Source organism: Misgurnus anguillicaudatus, chromosome 21, assembly GCF_027580225.2.
Source record: "Misgurnus anguillicaudatus chromosome 21, ASM2758022v2, whole genome shotgun sequence".
Taxonomy (NCBI): Eukaryota; Metazoa; Chordata; class Actinopteri; order Cypriniformes; family Cobitidae; genus Misgurnus; species Misgurnus anguillicaudatus.
The window spans coordinates 23,229,401-23,245,987 of NC_073357.2; the positions used below are offsets into that span (position 1 = coordinate 23,229,401).

At 37.8% G+C, this 16,587-nt stretch overlaps 1 protein-coding gene across 3 annotated transcripts in view; it reads right to left on the reverse strand.

The window, feature by feature from the left end:
• The window catches only part of acap1 (ArfGAP with coiled-coil, ankyrin repeat and PH domains 1), a 36,019-nt gene that overhangs the window by 5,539 nt on the left and 13,893 nt on the right, over positions 1-16,587 (reverse strand). For all 3 annotated transcript variants that reach the window (XM_073859863.1, XM_073859861.1, XM_073859862.1), the window contains 12 exons: positions 15,967-16,018; positions 10,136-10,236; positions 9,882-9,993; positions 9,351-9,556; positions 9,201-9,270; positions 9,015-9,109; positions 8,566-8,759; positions 2,995-3,042; positions 2,713-2,885; positions 2,320-2,429; positions 2,131-2,241; positions 305-360 (listed from right to left, as the gene is read on the reverse strand). In XM_073859863.1, coding sequence (XP_073715964.1) covers positions 305-360; positions 2,131-2,241; positions 2,320-2,429; positions 2,713-2,885; positions 2,995-3,042; positions 8,566-8,759; positions 9,015-9,109; positions 9,201-9,270; positions 9,351-9,556; positions 9,882-9,993; positions 10,136-10,236; positions 15,967-16,018 — 1,328 coding nt within the window. The remainder of the gene's footprint in view (positions 1-304; positions 361-2,130; positions 2,242-2,319; positions 2,430-2,712; positions 2,886-2,994; positions 3,043-8,565; positions 8,760-9,014; positions 9,110-9,200; positions 9,271-9,350; positions 9,557-9,881; positions 9,994-10,135; positions 10,237-15,966; positions 16,019-16,587) is intronic.

Here is a 16,587-nt window from a genome sequence, read left to right on the forward strand (position 1 = left end):
AGTAAAACAGATTTATAACCACTTATGTTGCCTTGTACTACAGTGCAACATTGCTGGTTTAGTTTCTATTGTAACATTGTAGTGTAACTGGTTTAAAAACCTTACTTGCGGATCTTCTCTGTTAATATTCAATGTTTCCAAAAAAGTGCACAAATTCATATACCCTCTTTATCTACTTTCACAGCCAGTTAATTCTGGCCACCCTGTGCTAGACCACTTAGCTGGTTCCTGAGACTTTTAAAGGTTTTTTTAGTCTGTCCAATCACAGCCCCACCACTACCATATCCCCGCCCCTCAGAATGACCTGATGGAGTGCCGTCCATCTCCCGCATCTCCTTGTTCATCTTGGCTATCCGGAGTCTATAAAAGCACAGAAAATGATGGTTAATGAAGTTATTCGCAGGAAGTACATCACCACATGTACTGTAAGGCAATTATTGTCCTCTGTAGCTGATAATGTAATAGCCATAAGACAAAGAGGAAGGTTTTAGTGGGGTAAACTGATCCTGGATAAACAAAAGACTCTTAGCGTCTCCCTTTGATCTCTAAAGCTCTTACAACATGAGTATCATACGTTCAAATTCAAACTTTGGTTGCAAGAAAAAAAACTGTTCACAGTCCTCAGTAGAGATGCACCGATATTAAAATGTTCCACTTATACCAATAGATTTGATTGACAGGATATATCAGCCATGACTATCAGATTATCATTAGAATGAGTAAAGTGCGAATACACTGTTCAGGTGTCAAATGATGTTGGAAGTGGGGTATTATCAAACCGCCTGATCCTGTTCAAATTCACCGACTGCTACCATCTGTTATTCGGACATTTAAAGGGACACTCCACTTTTTTTGAAAATATGCTTATTTTCCAGCTCCCCTAGAGTTAAACATTTGATTTTTACTGTTTTGGAATGCATTCAGCTGATCTCTGTATCTGGCGTTACCACTTTTAGCATAGCTTAGCATAATCCATTGAATCTGATTAGACCATTAGCATCACGCTAAAAAAATAACCAAAGTGTTTTAGTATTTTTCCTATTTAAAACTTGACTCTTCTGTAGTTACATTGTGAACTAAGATCGACGGAAAATCAAAAGTTGCGAATCTCCAGGCCGATATGGCTAGGAACTACTCTCATTCTGGAATAATAATTAAGGACTTTGTTGCTGTAAAATGGCTGCAGGAGGCGCAATGATATTACGCACTGCCTGAAAATAGTGCCATTGGTTACTTTCAATAGCAGGGGACTATTTTCAGGCGCTGCGTAATATCATTGCGCCTGCTGCAGCCATGTTACAGCAACAAAGTCCTTGATTATTCAGTCCCTCCAGAAAAACGTGATTGTGCGATCGTGCGATATATTGCATAATCAGCCAAAGTCCGCATATATTACACAAAATATGCGGGCTTGCTTGGTTTCATAATCCACGCATTTTCGTAGCAAAAAGTCACATATATATTAGCAGAAAGTTGAAAAATTTTGCATTTACTTCCCAAAAGCGCAGCCGTGTCCCTTATTGCCATGGGAATGGTTATGAAGTGACGTGATTATGTGACGTGAACATCATTGCAGCTTTTGCAAGTTTCCGCAGTTTTTGCAAGTTCCGCAATTTTGCATAAATTAATATCCCACATATTCCATCGCATTTTTTAAGAAAACGTGCCGCAAAATCGAGGATTTTTGCCCGCAACAATCACAAAAAGACTCCACGTTTTTCTGGAAGGACTGATTATTACGTCAAAATGAGAGTATAGTTCCTAGGCATATCGGCCTAGAAAATCGCAACTTTTAATTTTCCGTCGGTCCTAGTTCACGATGCAACCACAGAAGAGTCAAGTCTTAAATAGGAAAAATATCGAAACTCTTTGGTTATTTTTCTGTGCGATGCCAAATGGTCCAATCAGATTCAATGGATTATGCTAAGCCATGATAAAAATGGTACCACCAGACCAGGAGATCAGCTGAATGGATTCCAAAACAGCAAAAATCAAATGTTCAACTCTAGGGGAGCCGGAAAACGAGCATATTTTCAAACAAAAGTGGAGTGTCCCTTTAATCCAGCACCGCAAGAATGTAGACCTATACCCTGTAAATCAAAAATTCTTATAACAATAGAGACTACTCACAGAGTGACGATGTCAGCATTAGCGTTATCTATTGCTATGCTGATTGGGTCTTTGTCTTCATTGTCTTTTGCATTGTAGTCTGCCGCTCTCTTTAGAAATAGACACACCAACCTATGAAAAGCCAGCAACACATTAGGTCATGGAACGGTGCTTGGTAGCACATTGCGTGTGTGTCCACGTGTGTTTTACCCTGTATGTCCCAGTATAGTAGCATGGTGTAGTGGTCCTCTTCCATTGGAGTCCACCTGGTTAACATGAGCTCCGTTCTGCAGGAGGAACTCGCAGGCTGCCAAAGAGTTCTGTACAGATAAAACACATCTACTTAAATATGCACCATACAGTTTCATTTTCATAATGCTGAAAGTGTGCTTGACCACATCGATCAATCTGATAAAAGCTGTGCTATAATGTTTTTCTTTAGCATTAAATCATCAATTGATTATTAACTGTTGTAATAAAATGAACACAAACTTATTTTTAACTTATTATAAAATTCTTGCAACTTTTAGAGGATGGTAACAGGATTTGTACCAATAAATGGGGCCAATCTATAATAACCCTAATACAAACATAAACACTTACAGACACAGCGGCTTGTATTAGTGGCGTTTTGCTGTCTTCTGCCACATTGACCCAGTTGACATCGGCGCCGTGCGCAATAGCGTCTGCCATTAGAGGGAAATGTTGCATAGCTGCAGATCGATACAGCAAAGCACCAGGATGAAGACCACTCAGATCCTCCTCCTCATCGTTATCTGCACCCAGAGTGAAACCGAGCAAGCAAGAGTTAGTGATTCTAATAAGATTGTGAGAGATCCTGCTGTAAAAACAAATATTTGTCATATTCGTGTGCATGTGTGTAACCTTTATAAGAGCTGGAATTGTTCTTCATTATGTCACTTGGGGTCAAGCCTAGAGGGAAAACCACAAACAACAGCCCACTAATTAAATCAGGGGCAAATGGAACAGACAATATCATTCAGAGTTTCAATTTACTAAAATAAAACATTTAGGGGTGGTTTCCCGGACAGGGCTCATCCTAATCCCAGACTACGGTAAAATGAATGTTTGAGCTGCCTTATTTTAAAAACACCTTGTACTGCCATAACATATATCAGTGCCATTGGTTTGTCTCAAGAGGCACACCAGTATTGTTTTTTGTAAAAACTATTAAAATGTTCTTATATAACTAAGGCCTAGTCCTGAATTAATCTAAACCCTGTCCGTAAAACTGCCCCCAAATTATGGTACTTGGTATATCAGACTTCATTCACCCAAATGGAAAGCATATTTACACTGTCTAGGCTGACCACACAAGGGAAGATTTTAAAGGGACACTTCACTTTTTCTGAAGATATGCTCATTTTCCAGCTCCCCTGGTAACATTTGATTTTTAATGTTTGGAATCCATTCAGATGATTTGCGGGTCTGGCGTAGAGATGCGCGGTTGGCGGTTACAGCCGCGGACTCCGCGGATAAACCGCGGATCGGGCGGATGACGTGACGAAAAATAATATTTTAATTAAATTCGGGCGGGTGGCGGATCGACTGCTTGTTATTAGCTTTGTTCTTCAAAGCATGCGACCTTAAAGGTGAGCACTATGTCTATTAAGGTGGCAGGCTCAGAAGTTCGCGAAGAGAACTGAAATGAGACGGTCTAGCCTTAGAGGACCCATAATTTGGGTCACCTGTTGCACGCGCCCCCAGTAGCGCCCATCGCGCCTGTCAGCAATAAACAGCGGAGACATTTCTGACTTATTAAAATAAATATGTAATCAGAAAAATATGAATTTATTTTAGAAAATATGACACATTGATGTAGATTAAACTATTCAACAACAGTATATCAAATAATCAACCTTACAAATATACGCAACATAAACCGAATAATATTAACACAAAACATAACTTATAATACTATAACAGTGACAAGAAAAAGTTTTCTAAATACACTTTTATTTAATAAAGGTATTAATTGTTTGGGATAGCCTCGGCTGTTAAGGATCCATTCGTTCTATCATTAACAGCGCGGAGAAATGAGGACGCATTTTGACACAGCTCTTATCAACGCCGGCGAAGGAGGTACGTGGCAAACTCAAAAAAATGAGAATTAAAAACAAAGGAAATAAAATGTCAGAAAAGGGTTGCCTGGAATAAGTTTTACAAAGTGGTAAATCAGGATGACACCAGTGCAGACTATGTAATTTGTGCGTTTAATTTAGGCTATTTATTTATTTATTTTTGTCCCATGTCATGTGCGCCGATCGGAGACTGGTCTTTATGATTTAAAAAGAAAGCATTCAAGTGAACAGTACTAAACGAACTTGAAGCAAAAATTTCAGCAAATGCAAACTTCAATCAAACATAGTAAGAGGTGAAGTATAGCTTTAGCCCACAGAAATGCTTATTGCATTAATTTTTAAATGTGTGCGAGGTCCGTGCACGTCCTTCGCTAGCTAAACGAGCATTAAATATTAATGACGTTGAGTTTATTGTTTTTATTAATTAATATTCACAAAACTTATCAACAAAACATCGATTAAAATTAAGAGACAAATTATCTAAAACGAAATTCATTTTAAAGTAGAAAACAAAAAATTAAATTAAACTCGAAAATAATGTCTGACCCATTACAATTCTCCCTTCATATTGGCCTTTACAATGCCCTATATGGCGTTTAAAATTACGGTCTCTTTCGTAATAAGCTAACTAAAATTAAACAAAACATAAACACATTACAATAATATTCAAACCCAACAATACTCAAACATAAATATAAAATAGACATTATCTATGATGATACATGTTAAAACAATCCGATATAGCGTGTATAATAGCTGGTTGGTAGATGTTTACTATTTTTGTCAAAACCTCCATTGCAAACATCCATTTACCTGAATAAAATAATTTTTACTTTGAAAATGATGCGCTGTCACGTTAACATCAGCTGTTCGTTTACATAAGACTAAGACTCCATCTACATTTACACTCAGCGCAACGTCTGAGTGAGTTCTCAAACTAAAACAGGGTCTGCAGCGTTGACGAACGAATCCGTTTATGAGGGTCGAAAACGGTGATGTAGTGTAGATAAAAGGCGTAAACGTAGCAAAAGTAACGCGTTTTAAAGGATAAACGCATTATGTAAACATAGCCTGAGTTCACTGCTTATATTCTAGGGCTTTCTAGTCTCGCGGCTGTCATCAGCAGCGCCTTGCATCGCCCAGTCAGCGGATGGCGGGCGGGTGCGGTTTTGAAAACTGGTCAGAAACGTTGGTGCGGATGGACGGCGGACGGATGATGAGTTTTGTGATGCGGTTGCGGATGAAATAATAGCCCATCCGCGCATCTCTAGTCTGGCGCTAGCACTTTTAGCATAGCTTAGCATAATCTATTCAATCAGATTAGACCATTAGCGTTGCGCTAAAATATAACCAAAAAGTTTCAATATTTTTCCTATTTAAAACGTGACTCTTCTGTAGTTACATTGTGTACTAAGACCGACGGAATATTTAAAGTTGTGATTTTCTAGGCAGATATGCTAGGAACTATACTCTCATTCTGGCATAATAATCAAGGACTTTGCTGATGTAACATGGCTGTAGCAGGTGTAGTGATATTACACACTGACCGAAAATAGTCACCTGCTATTGAAAGTTACTAAGGAGACTATTTTTGCAATGTCTTTGAACAACTTTTAATTTTCTGTCAGTCTTAGTATACGATGTAACTACAGAAGAGTCAAGTTTTAAATAGGAAAAATATCGCAACTCTTTGGTTAATTTTAGCGTGATGCTAATGGTCTAATCAGATTCAATGGATTATGCTAAGCTATGCTAAAAGTGGTAGCGCCAGACCCGGAGATCAGCTGAATGGATTCCAAAAATTAAAAAATCAAATGTTTAACTCTAGGGGAGCTGGAAAATGAGCATATTTTCAAAAAAAGTGGAGTGTCCCTTTTAGTCCGATTTGCACCCTATCAAAAGGGGGACGTGGCCCGATTAGTGCTTTACCACAGCCGATTGAAAAAAACAACAACAACTCAGGTGTGTCGTGTCATTGTGCTTATTTTGCTATTCCTGATCGCGTTAAAGCTTCCAAGATCCCAAACCTGTTTACGAATCTAAATCGGGCTTGCCTCCGACATGACAGCTGTAATAGCCGATGAGAGCGTGCAAGCTTTAAACGGATGTTGCATGCTTTTATGGCTAAAAGAAGATAACCACAAGCATGACATGAAAGAGGGGTATTGAAAAAGAATATTGACTTGTACAAATATGGCAACAGTACAGAAGGTTTTATAATGTGTCATGCAAGAACTACCACAACATTATTTTTGTTCAATTCAAGATCTCATGTCAGTTTTTAATCGTTAATACAGTCATCAAGTGTGTGGTCTCGCGTTCTGGTTGATTTATCTAGTGTGTGCGTTCTGAGGATTATGTTGTTAAAAATCATTTGACCCTGTACACATGTCTGCAGGGCTCCAGACTGCCACCAAATGGTGGCATTTTGCCAGCAAAATTTGAGAGTGTGCCACTGAATTTTACGTCCAGTCGCACATGTGACCGGTAAATTTGACCTTTTTTTGTGATGTGACACTGAATTTGAAACAGCACATTGTACTTTCTGCATCTATCATCAAAGTATTTATTAGTAATACAGTGGAAGTTAGTAGAAATGTGAATATTTGGTTAGCATGTTGATTTACGGTGTGTGCCCCTAAATTTTCTGGTTGCGCCCCTAAAATTTTCAGTTGTGGGCCACTGTGCTCCTAATGAAAAAAGTTAGTCTGGAGCCCTGGTCTGTAGTCTCTCATAAATTTAAAATAGTTTAAGATGCAAAAATCGTCCAGTGTGTCCCAGTCCCAAGTTGTTTCTTATCCCTTAAATAGTGCACTATACTCGAAGACAGTAAAGTGTCAATTTATTTACTATTTTTATGTTATGCTATTTAACACATTATGGGGCGGTTTCCCGGACCAGGTTTAGCTTAATCCAGGACTAGGCCTTAGTTTAGTTAGGAAATATAACTAGTTTTAACAAACATGCCTTACTAAAAACATTACCTGTGTGCATTTTGAGGTAAAACAAAGGGCCCTGATGTATTTTAAGATCTGTAAGTGCAAGTTGTTTTCAGTTTGGAGAGCTCTTAAAAGTGTTTAAGTCTAGGACTAGTCTAATCCCTGTTGGGAAACCGCCCCTACGTGTCATTTTGTGTTGATTTTGTGTTAAATCAAAACACAAGTCATGTTAAAAGTAACACAAAATGTGTTGTTCCAATAATAACAGCGAGATGTGTGTATTCTGGGACAAACATTTAGTGTGTTGTCCCTAAACTCACATTGTGTTGTTTTAACAAATCCGTTCTAAGATTGTATGTGCCACTTTCCATATAAGAACTAGTACATTTCTAATGTCAGTCGCTTGTGATTTCAGGTGGAGGTTCCACTTTTTTATAATGTAGGGGCATTTCATTGGACAGGAACTGTGACATGAAGCGTATGATGACATCATGAAAATTCTAGACTTTTCGGTGAAAGTGACAAACCGTAAGCTTCGAAATGCAAATTCTGTCAGCGTTTTGGACCAAGCCACTTTTAATATATCCTTAGTCTTAACGTATTATTACTAAAAGAAACAATTATTTTGATTTCATGTCGACTTTTAAAGGAATAGTTTACCCAAAAATGAAAATTCTGTCACCATTCACCCAATCTCATGTTGTTACAAACCTGTATACATTTCGTTGTTTTGATGAATACAAAGGAAGATATTTTGAGAAATGTTTGTAACCAAACTGACCCCATTCACTTCCATAGTAGGAAAAAGGTCACAGATGACGTATTGCGAACTATGCCCCAGTGTTTTCAAGTGTGGAGAAAGAGGACCGTTCCGACGTTGTTGTATGTGGAATGATACTAATTTATGTCTTTGTGTCAGTTTATTGTTTAAAATGGTCCACAAATGTGCGTTTCATATATGTAACATGTGACCTTTTCACGGCATTACGCAATTACGTGAGTTTGCGCTGGCGCATCACAGGACTGAAGATGGACGAGAAGTTGTAGTTTAAAAGTGCATATTTTTTATTTTTCTTGTCAAAAATAACAACGTTTCGCTAGATGGGACCCTTATGCCTCGTTTGGGATCGTTGGGAGTCCTTTGAAACTGCAATTTTAAACTGTTACGTGTTGGGGTCCATTAAAGTCCATGAAAATTAGAAAAATCCTGGAATGTTTTCCTCAAAAAACATAATTTCTTCTCGACTGAACAAAGAAAGACATCAACATTTTGGATGACATGGTGGTGAGTAAATTATCTGGATTTTTTTAAGAAAATGGAGTAATCCTTTAAGTTCACGCCCTATAGCTGAAGTGTAGCCGAATAATTTTTTTTATTCTTTAATGAAAGTTTTTTGGTATATTTGTCTGTGTACCTGTGAGTCTTGGCAGAGTGGCTCGATTAGGTTTGGGTTTAAGAGCCGGTCGTGTGGTCTGTTTGTCTTGCGTGGTTGATCGATTGCGTCTGGCACTGGAGCGTCGCAAAATCTGACCTTTACCAGTCTCTGGAAGCTTGTGGATGAATTTCTTCTCCACATATTTTGAGCGAATCCATGACTCCTTGTCTTGTCTGAGAAAATTTAAAAAATGTAATTAACAAATCTTATTTATTTTTAGTAAAGCCAAACACTTGGTCAGCCATACAGTATGTTATCAAAGTTGTTAGACTTTTCAAGGAATGCCCTTAAAATCTTTCCTTAAAAAGTTTTTTGTGTGGCTTCCAAATGATGTCATGGTGAACTGTAAATATTTATATATATATACACACAAATAATATTTTTACATAGCTAGTGGAAAATCTGCACTTCAACTACACAAAACCTACCTCGGACTAGACGGGTGGGGCTTCTTAATAGTGATCTCATCAATACGCGCCTCATAGATCTTATTAATAGCTGCGTTTCCTAACTCACACATGAGCTTAACACATGGAAAAAAAGAGATGTGATTAATCAAATGCCTTTATCATTCAGGAATGTACAGTATGAGAACGAAGGGTGTGTGTTCTTACTCTGATAAGCTCCGGCTCCCAGGAGTCCAGCGTGAGGGATCGTACCTTTGAAAAATGGACACCTAAACTCCTGCAAACATAAAACCAAACTGTAAGTGCACAACATTCAAGTGCACCGTATAACACTTTTTTTTAGGGTGTGTGTGTTACCTGTGTATGCCAGAGCAGGTGATGCACAGTGTGATTCCCAGATTAATGGAGGCCCAGTCGGGTCCGGGTTCCCCGCAGTCACAGCACTGCTCATTCCCCGGAATGCCCTGCACCTCCGCCAGGGCCTGCCGACCGGAAATTTCGGACTCCCCTCCACCACTACTCAAACGCACATTTCCCCCAGACATTGAACTACAACGATCTCTCTGATGAACATAAAAAATGTTCACTTAAAACACATGCATGTACCCATCTGAGTAGCAATAACACCTGAAATTAGCCACATAGTGGGGACAAACCAGAGGTCTTCATACTGTAAAAAATTATATTAAATCAACATATATTTGTTATGTTACTTTAACTCAAAACTTAAAATAGTAGCAATAAACATACAAAATAATTGTTAATGATGATTAAAAAAAATGTAGGTTTAGGCAGGTGTCGGTTACAGAAAATATTATTAGCTCAGTGTTAAAAGAAAAGTCCCCACTATGAGTCATAAACAAACATGTGAGTGTTTGAATGCCTTACAGGGCCAAGAGTGTCATCTCTTCTGTCTTGAAATGCTGAAGCGATGCTGTTTTGGACTGCGCTGATCCAGCCTTGGTGCTGTCGCTCTGAATCGGCCTGCAACAGGCAGCTCCTATGCACATGCACACAAACACTGTTATTTACAGTATTGACACCTACATGTGCATCAAATATACAAAATAATATTTACAAAATGTTTTACAGTGATATCTGAGCTATATACGCACTTTGAAACGCCAGCCCAGAGGACTTACTTGGATGGAGAGACGACCTCAAAGCAGAATCGTCTGTCTTGTTCGGTGCACGGCTTCACTGTGCATAAACGCAAGTCCTCCACGACAACAGTAAGCTGCTCCTGTTAGACAGTTCAGAAAAATTGTGGTTTATGGATGATGTGAGAGGAAAAGGAATGAATAAGCTGTGTGTACAAGCATACGTATATGTACAGTAACCAGGAAATAAGTTATGGTTAAATAAGTATAAGAATGCTTTTCGGTAATGCTTCGTAGAAATATTAAATTGACCTGAGGTATTTCTCTCTAAATTGCTAAGGTAGAATAAAAATAGATCCAAATCAGACAATCGTTGCCTTAAAAATATCTTAGTACAGTTTGAAACATTGTTGAGATCTCATCGAAAATGAAGACCTCTAAAGAGATTTTTTGATGTATCTCTTTCTCAGGAGAAAAGTCTAAGAAGCTGAAGTTTCACACATACTCTGTGTGTCGTGTGCAGGGCGTTTGCGGTGCGTATTGCAGGACGTATGTGGTACGATCTGTCAAGCACCTGTTGTGCTTTCACACGTAATCTGTTTGCAGTGCGCTGCTGACCCGCTGCTTCTGCGTATCAAAAATTACACTTTCTGCCGCAAAGCGCCTCCTCAATAAACAATAACATGTCCTACTGTTTTTTTCCCACATAATATACTTTAGATATTAGATAAGAAGTGTGGAAAATGCTTAAAATCTCTAGCACACATAGAAAGGACAAATGAATAGATCAAATCAGCAGATTTGCAAAGGTACATTTATCTGCACATGTATTATAAATATAAATGAGCAGGATAACTTGCTGAAGAGAAAATGTAGGTGAAAGGCAGGATTGTATATGGTTTTGCAGTATACCACATTTTTCATTTCCTACTATGTGTAATTTGCATATTATAGACGAGAGTATTTATATAACGGCAATGAACGTCTCATATGGCAATAAATATCCTCATATAACTTAACATAACGGCATAGTGACAGAGAGATAGAGTGATTGAGGAAGAGAGTGAGAGTGAGTGAGTGAGAGAGAGCGAGTGAGCAAACGAACGAGAGAGAGAGAGAGAGAGAGAGAGAGAGAGAGAGAGAGAGCAACGCGACGGTTCACTTTCATCAATACAAGTATGTTGTTTAATAACAACGCATATTCACTATCATACACAATAAGCATAAATATGTTGTTTATTGTTTCTCTGAAGTTTTAAATGAATACGAGGAGTCACAAGATAGAGAGTGAGAGACTGACAGAAACGCGAATGTGTTCAATGTCATTTATCTGTTTCTCTAAAGTTTAAGCATTTAACGTTTTATTACAGATCCCATCTGCTGATAAACATGTATTTAGTATGCATAAAACAGATGATTGACTTTTAAAACTTGTTCAAATATATAATGCTGAACATTGCTTACTAACTTCTTTCGTGAGAGAATCTCCCTCTTGATGCTCTGTCTTTTCTACAGCGCGAGCGCTTGAGACTCCGCCCACCTGAGCAGCTCATTTGGATTTAAAGGGATACACACAAAAACGGTGCATTTTTGCTCAGACCCATAAAGTGCCTATTTTAAATTACCTATATGGTATTTTGAGCTAAAACTTCACATATGTACTCTGGGGACAAAGATTTATTTTAATATCTTAAAAACGTCTTGTGGAATGTCCCCTTTAAATGACAAAAATTATATTTAAGCAAACTTTATTCTTACAATCATTACTAGGCTTGCTGGACTGGGGTGAAGTCAGGATTTTGGGGTGGGGAGCCATTTTGCAGAGTACCAGCTGCCACTGAACGAATTATACATTTTTAATGTCAACATTGTAGAGGGTATGCACGTGACGTCACCTTCGGCAAAGGTGGCAAAAGACAGAGCGGCAGCATTTGTGCACAGTGTGAAATCACTCAGACTGTACCAACAGATTAACAAGAATTCGGAGCTATCGTTTAACAGACTGCCAAAAAACACCGAAAGGAGAAGTAAATTGATTGTTCATTCCAACATCCACAGACCACCGGTGGGTTGATAAGTTGCTACGGTCACTATCAAGCAGAGGTTTTACTTTCTACTTAAAAGTATTTTTCAAGTATTTGTATTAGGGATTCACCAATATGGACATTTTGGCCGATACCGATAACCGATAACTCTTTAAATTTGGGGGCCGAGAACCGATATCTATAGGCCGATAAATATTCATATTATTTTCACAATGAAAAACTCGCAGAACGTGGACATCTTGTCTTTACGCTAGACTAGCATACTCTTCTTAAGCCCGTAACACGTGTCCTCTTCGTGCTATGTCACAGAAAGCACCAATCAAAACTCTACATGGCCAGCAATGAGCAAGTGAAGTGGTTCAACAAACCAAAATAATCCATCATTTATCGGCTTTCATTTATCAGCATAATTTTGCTATCAGACCGATAACTGATAATATTAAAAATGAGCAGTTATCGGCCGATAACGATATGTCGGCTAGGGTTGTGCCGATAGACGATAGTATCGTGTATCGACGATCTTCAGACATATCGCCAATGGCAGGCTTTCATGGCGATAGTCAAGACGATAGTTGGCGAATGGTTATTATTTTTATCATCATAGTTTTATATTAACACCCACAATGCATGCTTTTCCTCACATGAGGGTTTGTGGGCTTCACTTTAAGCGGAGAGATTGTAAAGAGAGAATTCCTTCTTGCATGTACCTGCACTTAATGCGCGCGTCTTGGTCTCCTTCTACCACTAAATCCAGCGCGCCGCATCATGAGCAGCTGCGCTTCTCTCTGTCTCACGTGCATGCGCTCTCGCGTCTGTCCGCAGTCTAAACATAAACTAAAGTAGTAATCCTTATTTGTTCAGTTTAATGCGTTTCATGCGAGCTGAGGCAAACTTTACTTTTTGTTTAAAATATGACCCGCTGCATATTAGCGCCTCTCTCTCACTCTCGCGTACGTGCGGAGAGCTGCGCTCTGTCCGAAGTCAGAACACTAGGTATTAATCCTGTTTATGATATGCATTTTAATGAGTTGTAGCAACACGTCCCTCATGTTTAATATATGATTGTGTTTAAAATATGATCGCGTTCTGCTGGACCGATGCGTTTAAAAAGGCACCTCATGAGAGCACCACTGCTTGACACGTGTAGTCTTCTGCAACAGCACTAAATAAATGCATTGAATAGTTTGTATGTGCGCGCACGTGTGTGTGCGTGCGCAGATGCATGTTTTTACAGTTATTAAGTAATCATGATAGGGTTTTAATGACGCGCTCGCTTTAATGGCATCAGTTTTAAGAAGGTTGCGGTCATGACGGTGTTACGGTCTTGTTTTTTTTGTCCACTTATCAAGTGACTTGTTATAATGAGTAAAAATTAACAAATAAAATAAAAAAGAGTAAACTACTGCCACGCCCCCGATAATATTGTGTATCGCCGATCTCACAGGCTGACGATAGGACGATCTGAAAATAGGGCATATCGCCCAACACTAATGTCGGCCGATATATCGTGCATCCCTAATTTGTATTTTATCCTTGTTTTTCTTTGGAAAACATACATTCCAAAGCATAAATCTTAAGTTTTTGTTTTACATTTTATATTTTAAGTACATTAACATATTTTTACTCAAGTAAAAGTACACAATTTTAACGTATTTAGGTATTAAATAAATTTTAATATGCAATATAAAAGAATACACAGTATGATTCTATGCTTTAGAATGTAGTGAAGTCAATTTTTTCCCAATACAAACACCCTAATAAAGCACAAATGCTTGGAAAAGTATTGTCCACCTCTGCTATCAAGTCCAACTAAATTCAATTTAAGCTGATAATAGTCAGTTTTACTGGCATTTTCGCAGCAGCCGCTATGAAAACCAGCCATTTTGTTGAACGTTTGCCACTCAACAGGGCGTGGTCACGTGGAAAAGTGAAGTCAATGCATATATGCTCTATAGATATGATAATGCAGTAAGAACATTCGATGTGTGGCATCAATTCACCCAAAGCCAACGTATGGCAGACTCTGTTGACATCATTCAATCTTAATACCTCGACGTGACAGTCCCATAGGCTATATTTTCATTAATCCTTGAGCCTATCATGCATGCTGCTGCAGCACCCATGCTCAACTATCACAACAAAGCACATCACTTAGGTTAATCACCCTATTGATGAAAACATCATGGAAGCAATTTGACAAATTGACATGCATGAGAAATTTGTCAAAAGGTAATCCTGTCTGCCGAAAGAGAAACAGTACCAGATAAAAGCACAAAACCTAAAGTACTGTAATTGTGTGTTGCGACGAGTCTAAATAGTAACATTATAAAACACCACGTTTTACCTTACAGTGACTTTGTGGAGTGAAAGGTCCTCTTGCACTTTAAAATCTGTAGATTTTTGCGTGTGAAGTTTTTATGAAACGCGAGCTGAATGAGCTGACAATGATGAAAAAAAAATGTATTTTAAAACTGCACACGATGCGCAAGCAGTGTTGGGAAAAGTTACTTTTAAAAGTAATGCATTACAATATTAAGTTCCCAAAAAAGTAACTAATTGCGTTACTTAGTTACTTTTCATGGAAAATAATGCTTACGTCACTTTTAAGTTACTTTTGCGTTACTTTTTCTTACTTGGCTAAGGCTTGATTTCTTTCAGGCCTTGCTGGTGGCTTTTATTACTGAGAGGTTTGACATTCAGAAATTGCATATTTCCATCGCAAAAATGTCAAGCTCTGGCCTGAAATCTTCCTTTCTAACTGAATAGGTTCCCGCTCAGGCGCGCACGCAAAGAGTGCGTAATCCTACGTTAATAAGTTCAGTTTAATGCAGTACATTGTTTTTTTTACATCAAATTAATTAAACAGAAAAGTAACTTGCATTACTTTTTTAAAAAAGTAACTCAAATATTAATATGTACATTTATAAAGTAAACCGTTACTTTACTTGTTTCTTCAGAAAAGTAATATTATTACTATTATTATTATTACCCCCAACACTGGCTGTTACAATACTGTATATTTACTGTTTAACCCTCTTATATAATTTATATCTACTATATATCATGCTACAACCAAACTGCATATTCAAATTTTAATAAACAGATCTACGTCTAAAACAAAATATTGAAAGCTGGTGGAGACTTGCCATTGGCTGTTGTATTTGAACAAATAATGGTGAGTCTAATAAAGAATTAGCGGCTATTTTGGGGAAGTTTAATATTAATATGTGTTTTTTGCTAATATATATTTTAAAGATGCGTTACCGTCATAGAAAATATTAGTACTTTTCCTGTGTTTAAATATCCTACTGCTGAAGAGACATTTGAGCTTTGTGTAAGACAACCAGACATTGGTGGGCGGGAGCTAATATAAATAGCATTTGCCCACAAGGGATGCAATTTTTATTGTTGGCTGGACATGTTTTGGGGGGCAGAGGGAAAAATTAATTCATATAGTAACCCCGTTTAATGAGCACGTTCGTCTCTGACCCTGCTGTGTTATGTAACAGCACTTAACAAAAAAAATAGACTCGGAGCGGAAACAATTGCAACAAGTCGCATCTGCAACGGACAGGACATACTGCATAGGTATAACGGTGTAAAATCTCTAACCCGTTAACATGGGTACGTAAAAAATTATTCACCGCATACGCACTCGCATATGCCGAGTATGTGTGAAACAGGCGTAAAGGTGGAGTCGCAAGTTGCTCTACATTTGATTTTATTGCCGTCTAGGACATACAGTTGAGGTCTCATTTGTGATTTTTCTTTTTTGTGTGTATGCATCAGTGATGCTGTGCATTCCTTGTTAGATGTTCATATACTTACATTATGTTTCTTTTGGTAAACCAACTGGTTTTTCTGAATGGAAAACCAACGCCTGCAACATGGAAATACACAGACAAATGTATCAGCTCCATGTAAGGTAATTATAAGTGACCAGACATGTCATCATCATTCACCTCAGATACCACAGACATCACAAACAGAAAAAAATTAACCTCGACAATGTAGCGAGAAAAGTGCATCTTCAAAGACAAAGACATATGAATATGCTATAAAATGTCAAAAACTTTTCCAAAAATATTCCTAAAAAATACCCCAAAACTTTCGTAAAATATTTACAAATGTGAATAAAATTACTTAAAAAAACACAGCTGTATATGAGATGAAAAAATAAACAGTAAATGTATTGTTTTTAATATCTGTATGAATGAATGAAGAGAGAACGCAGTGTACAGATACATATAAAATATGTAAATATCAAAGCAGCATGTTGTCTAACTTTAAAGTCTCTGTAAAGTCAGATATCAAATGTGTTTGAGTTTGTCACAACACAGACAAATGTGTTATTAACCACCCAACTAAATTTGAATGATGTAAAAAACGACAAGTAAATAAAATAAGTTATTAAAATATTGGGAAAATAGGCAGCATTCTCTACTCTCA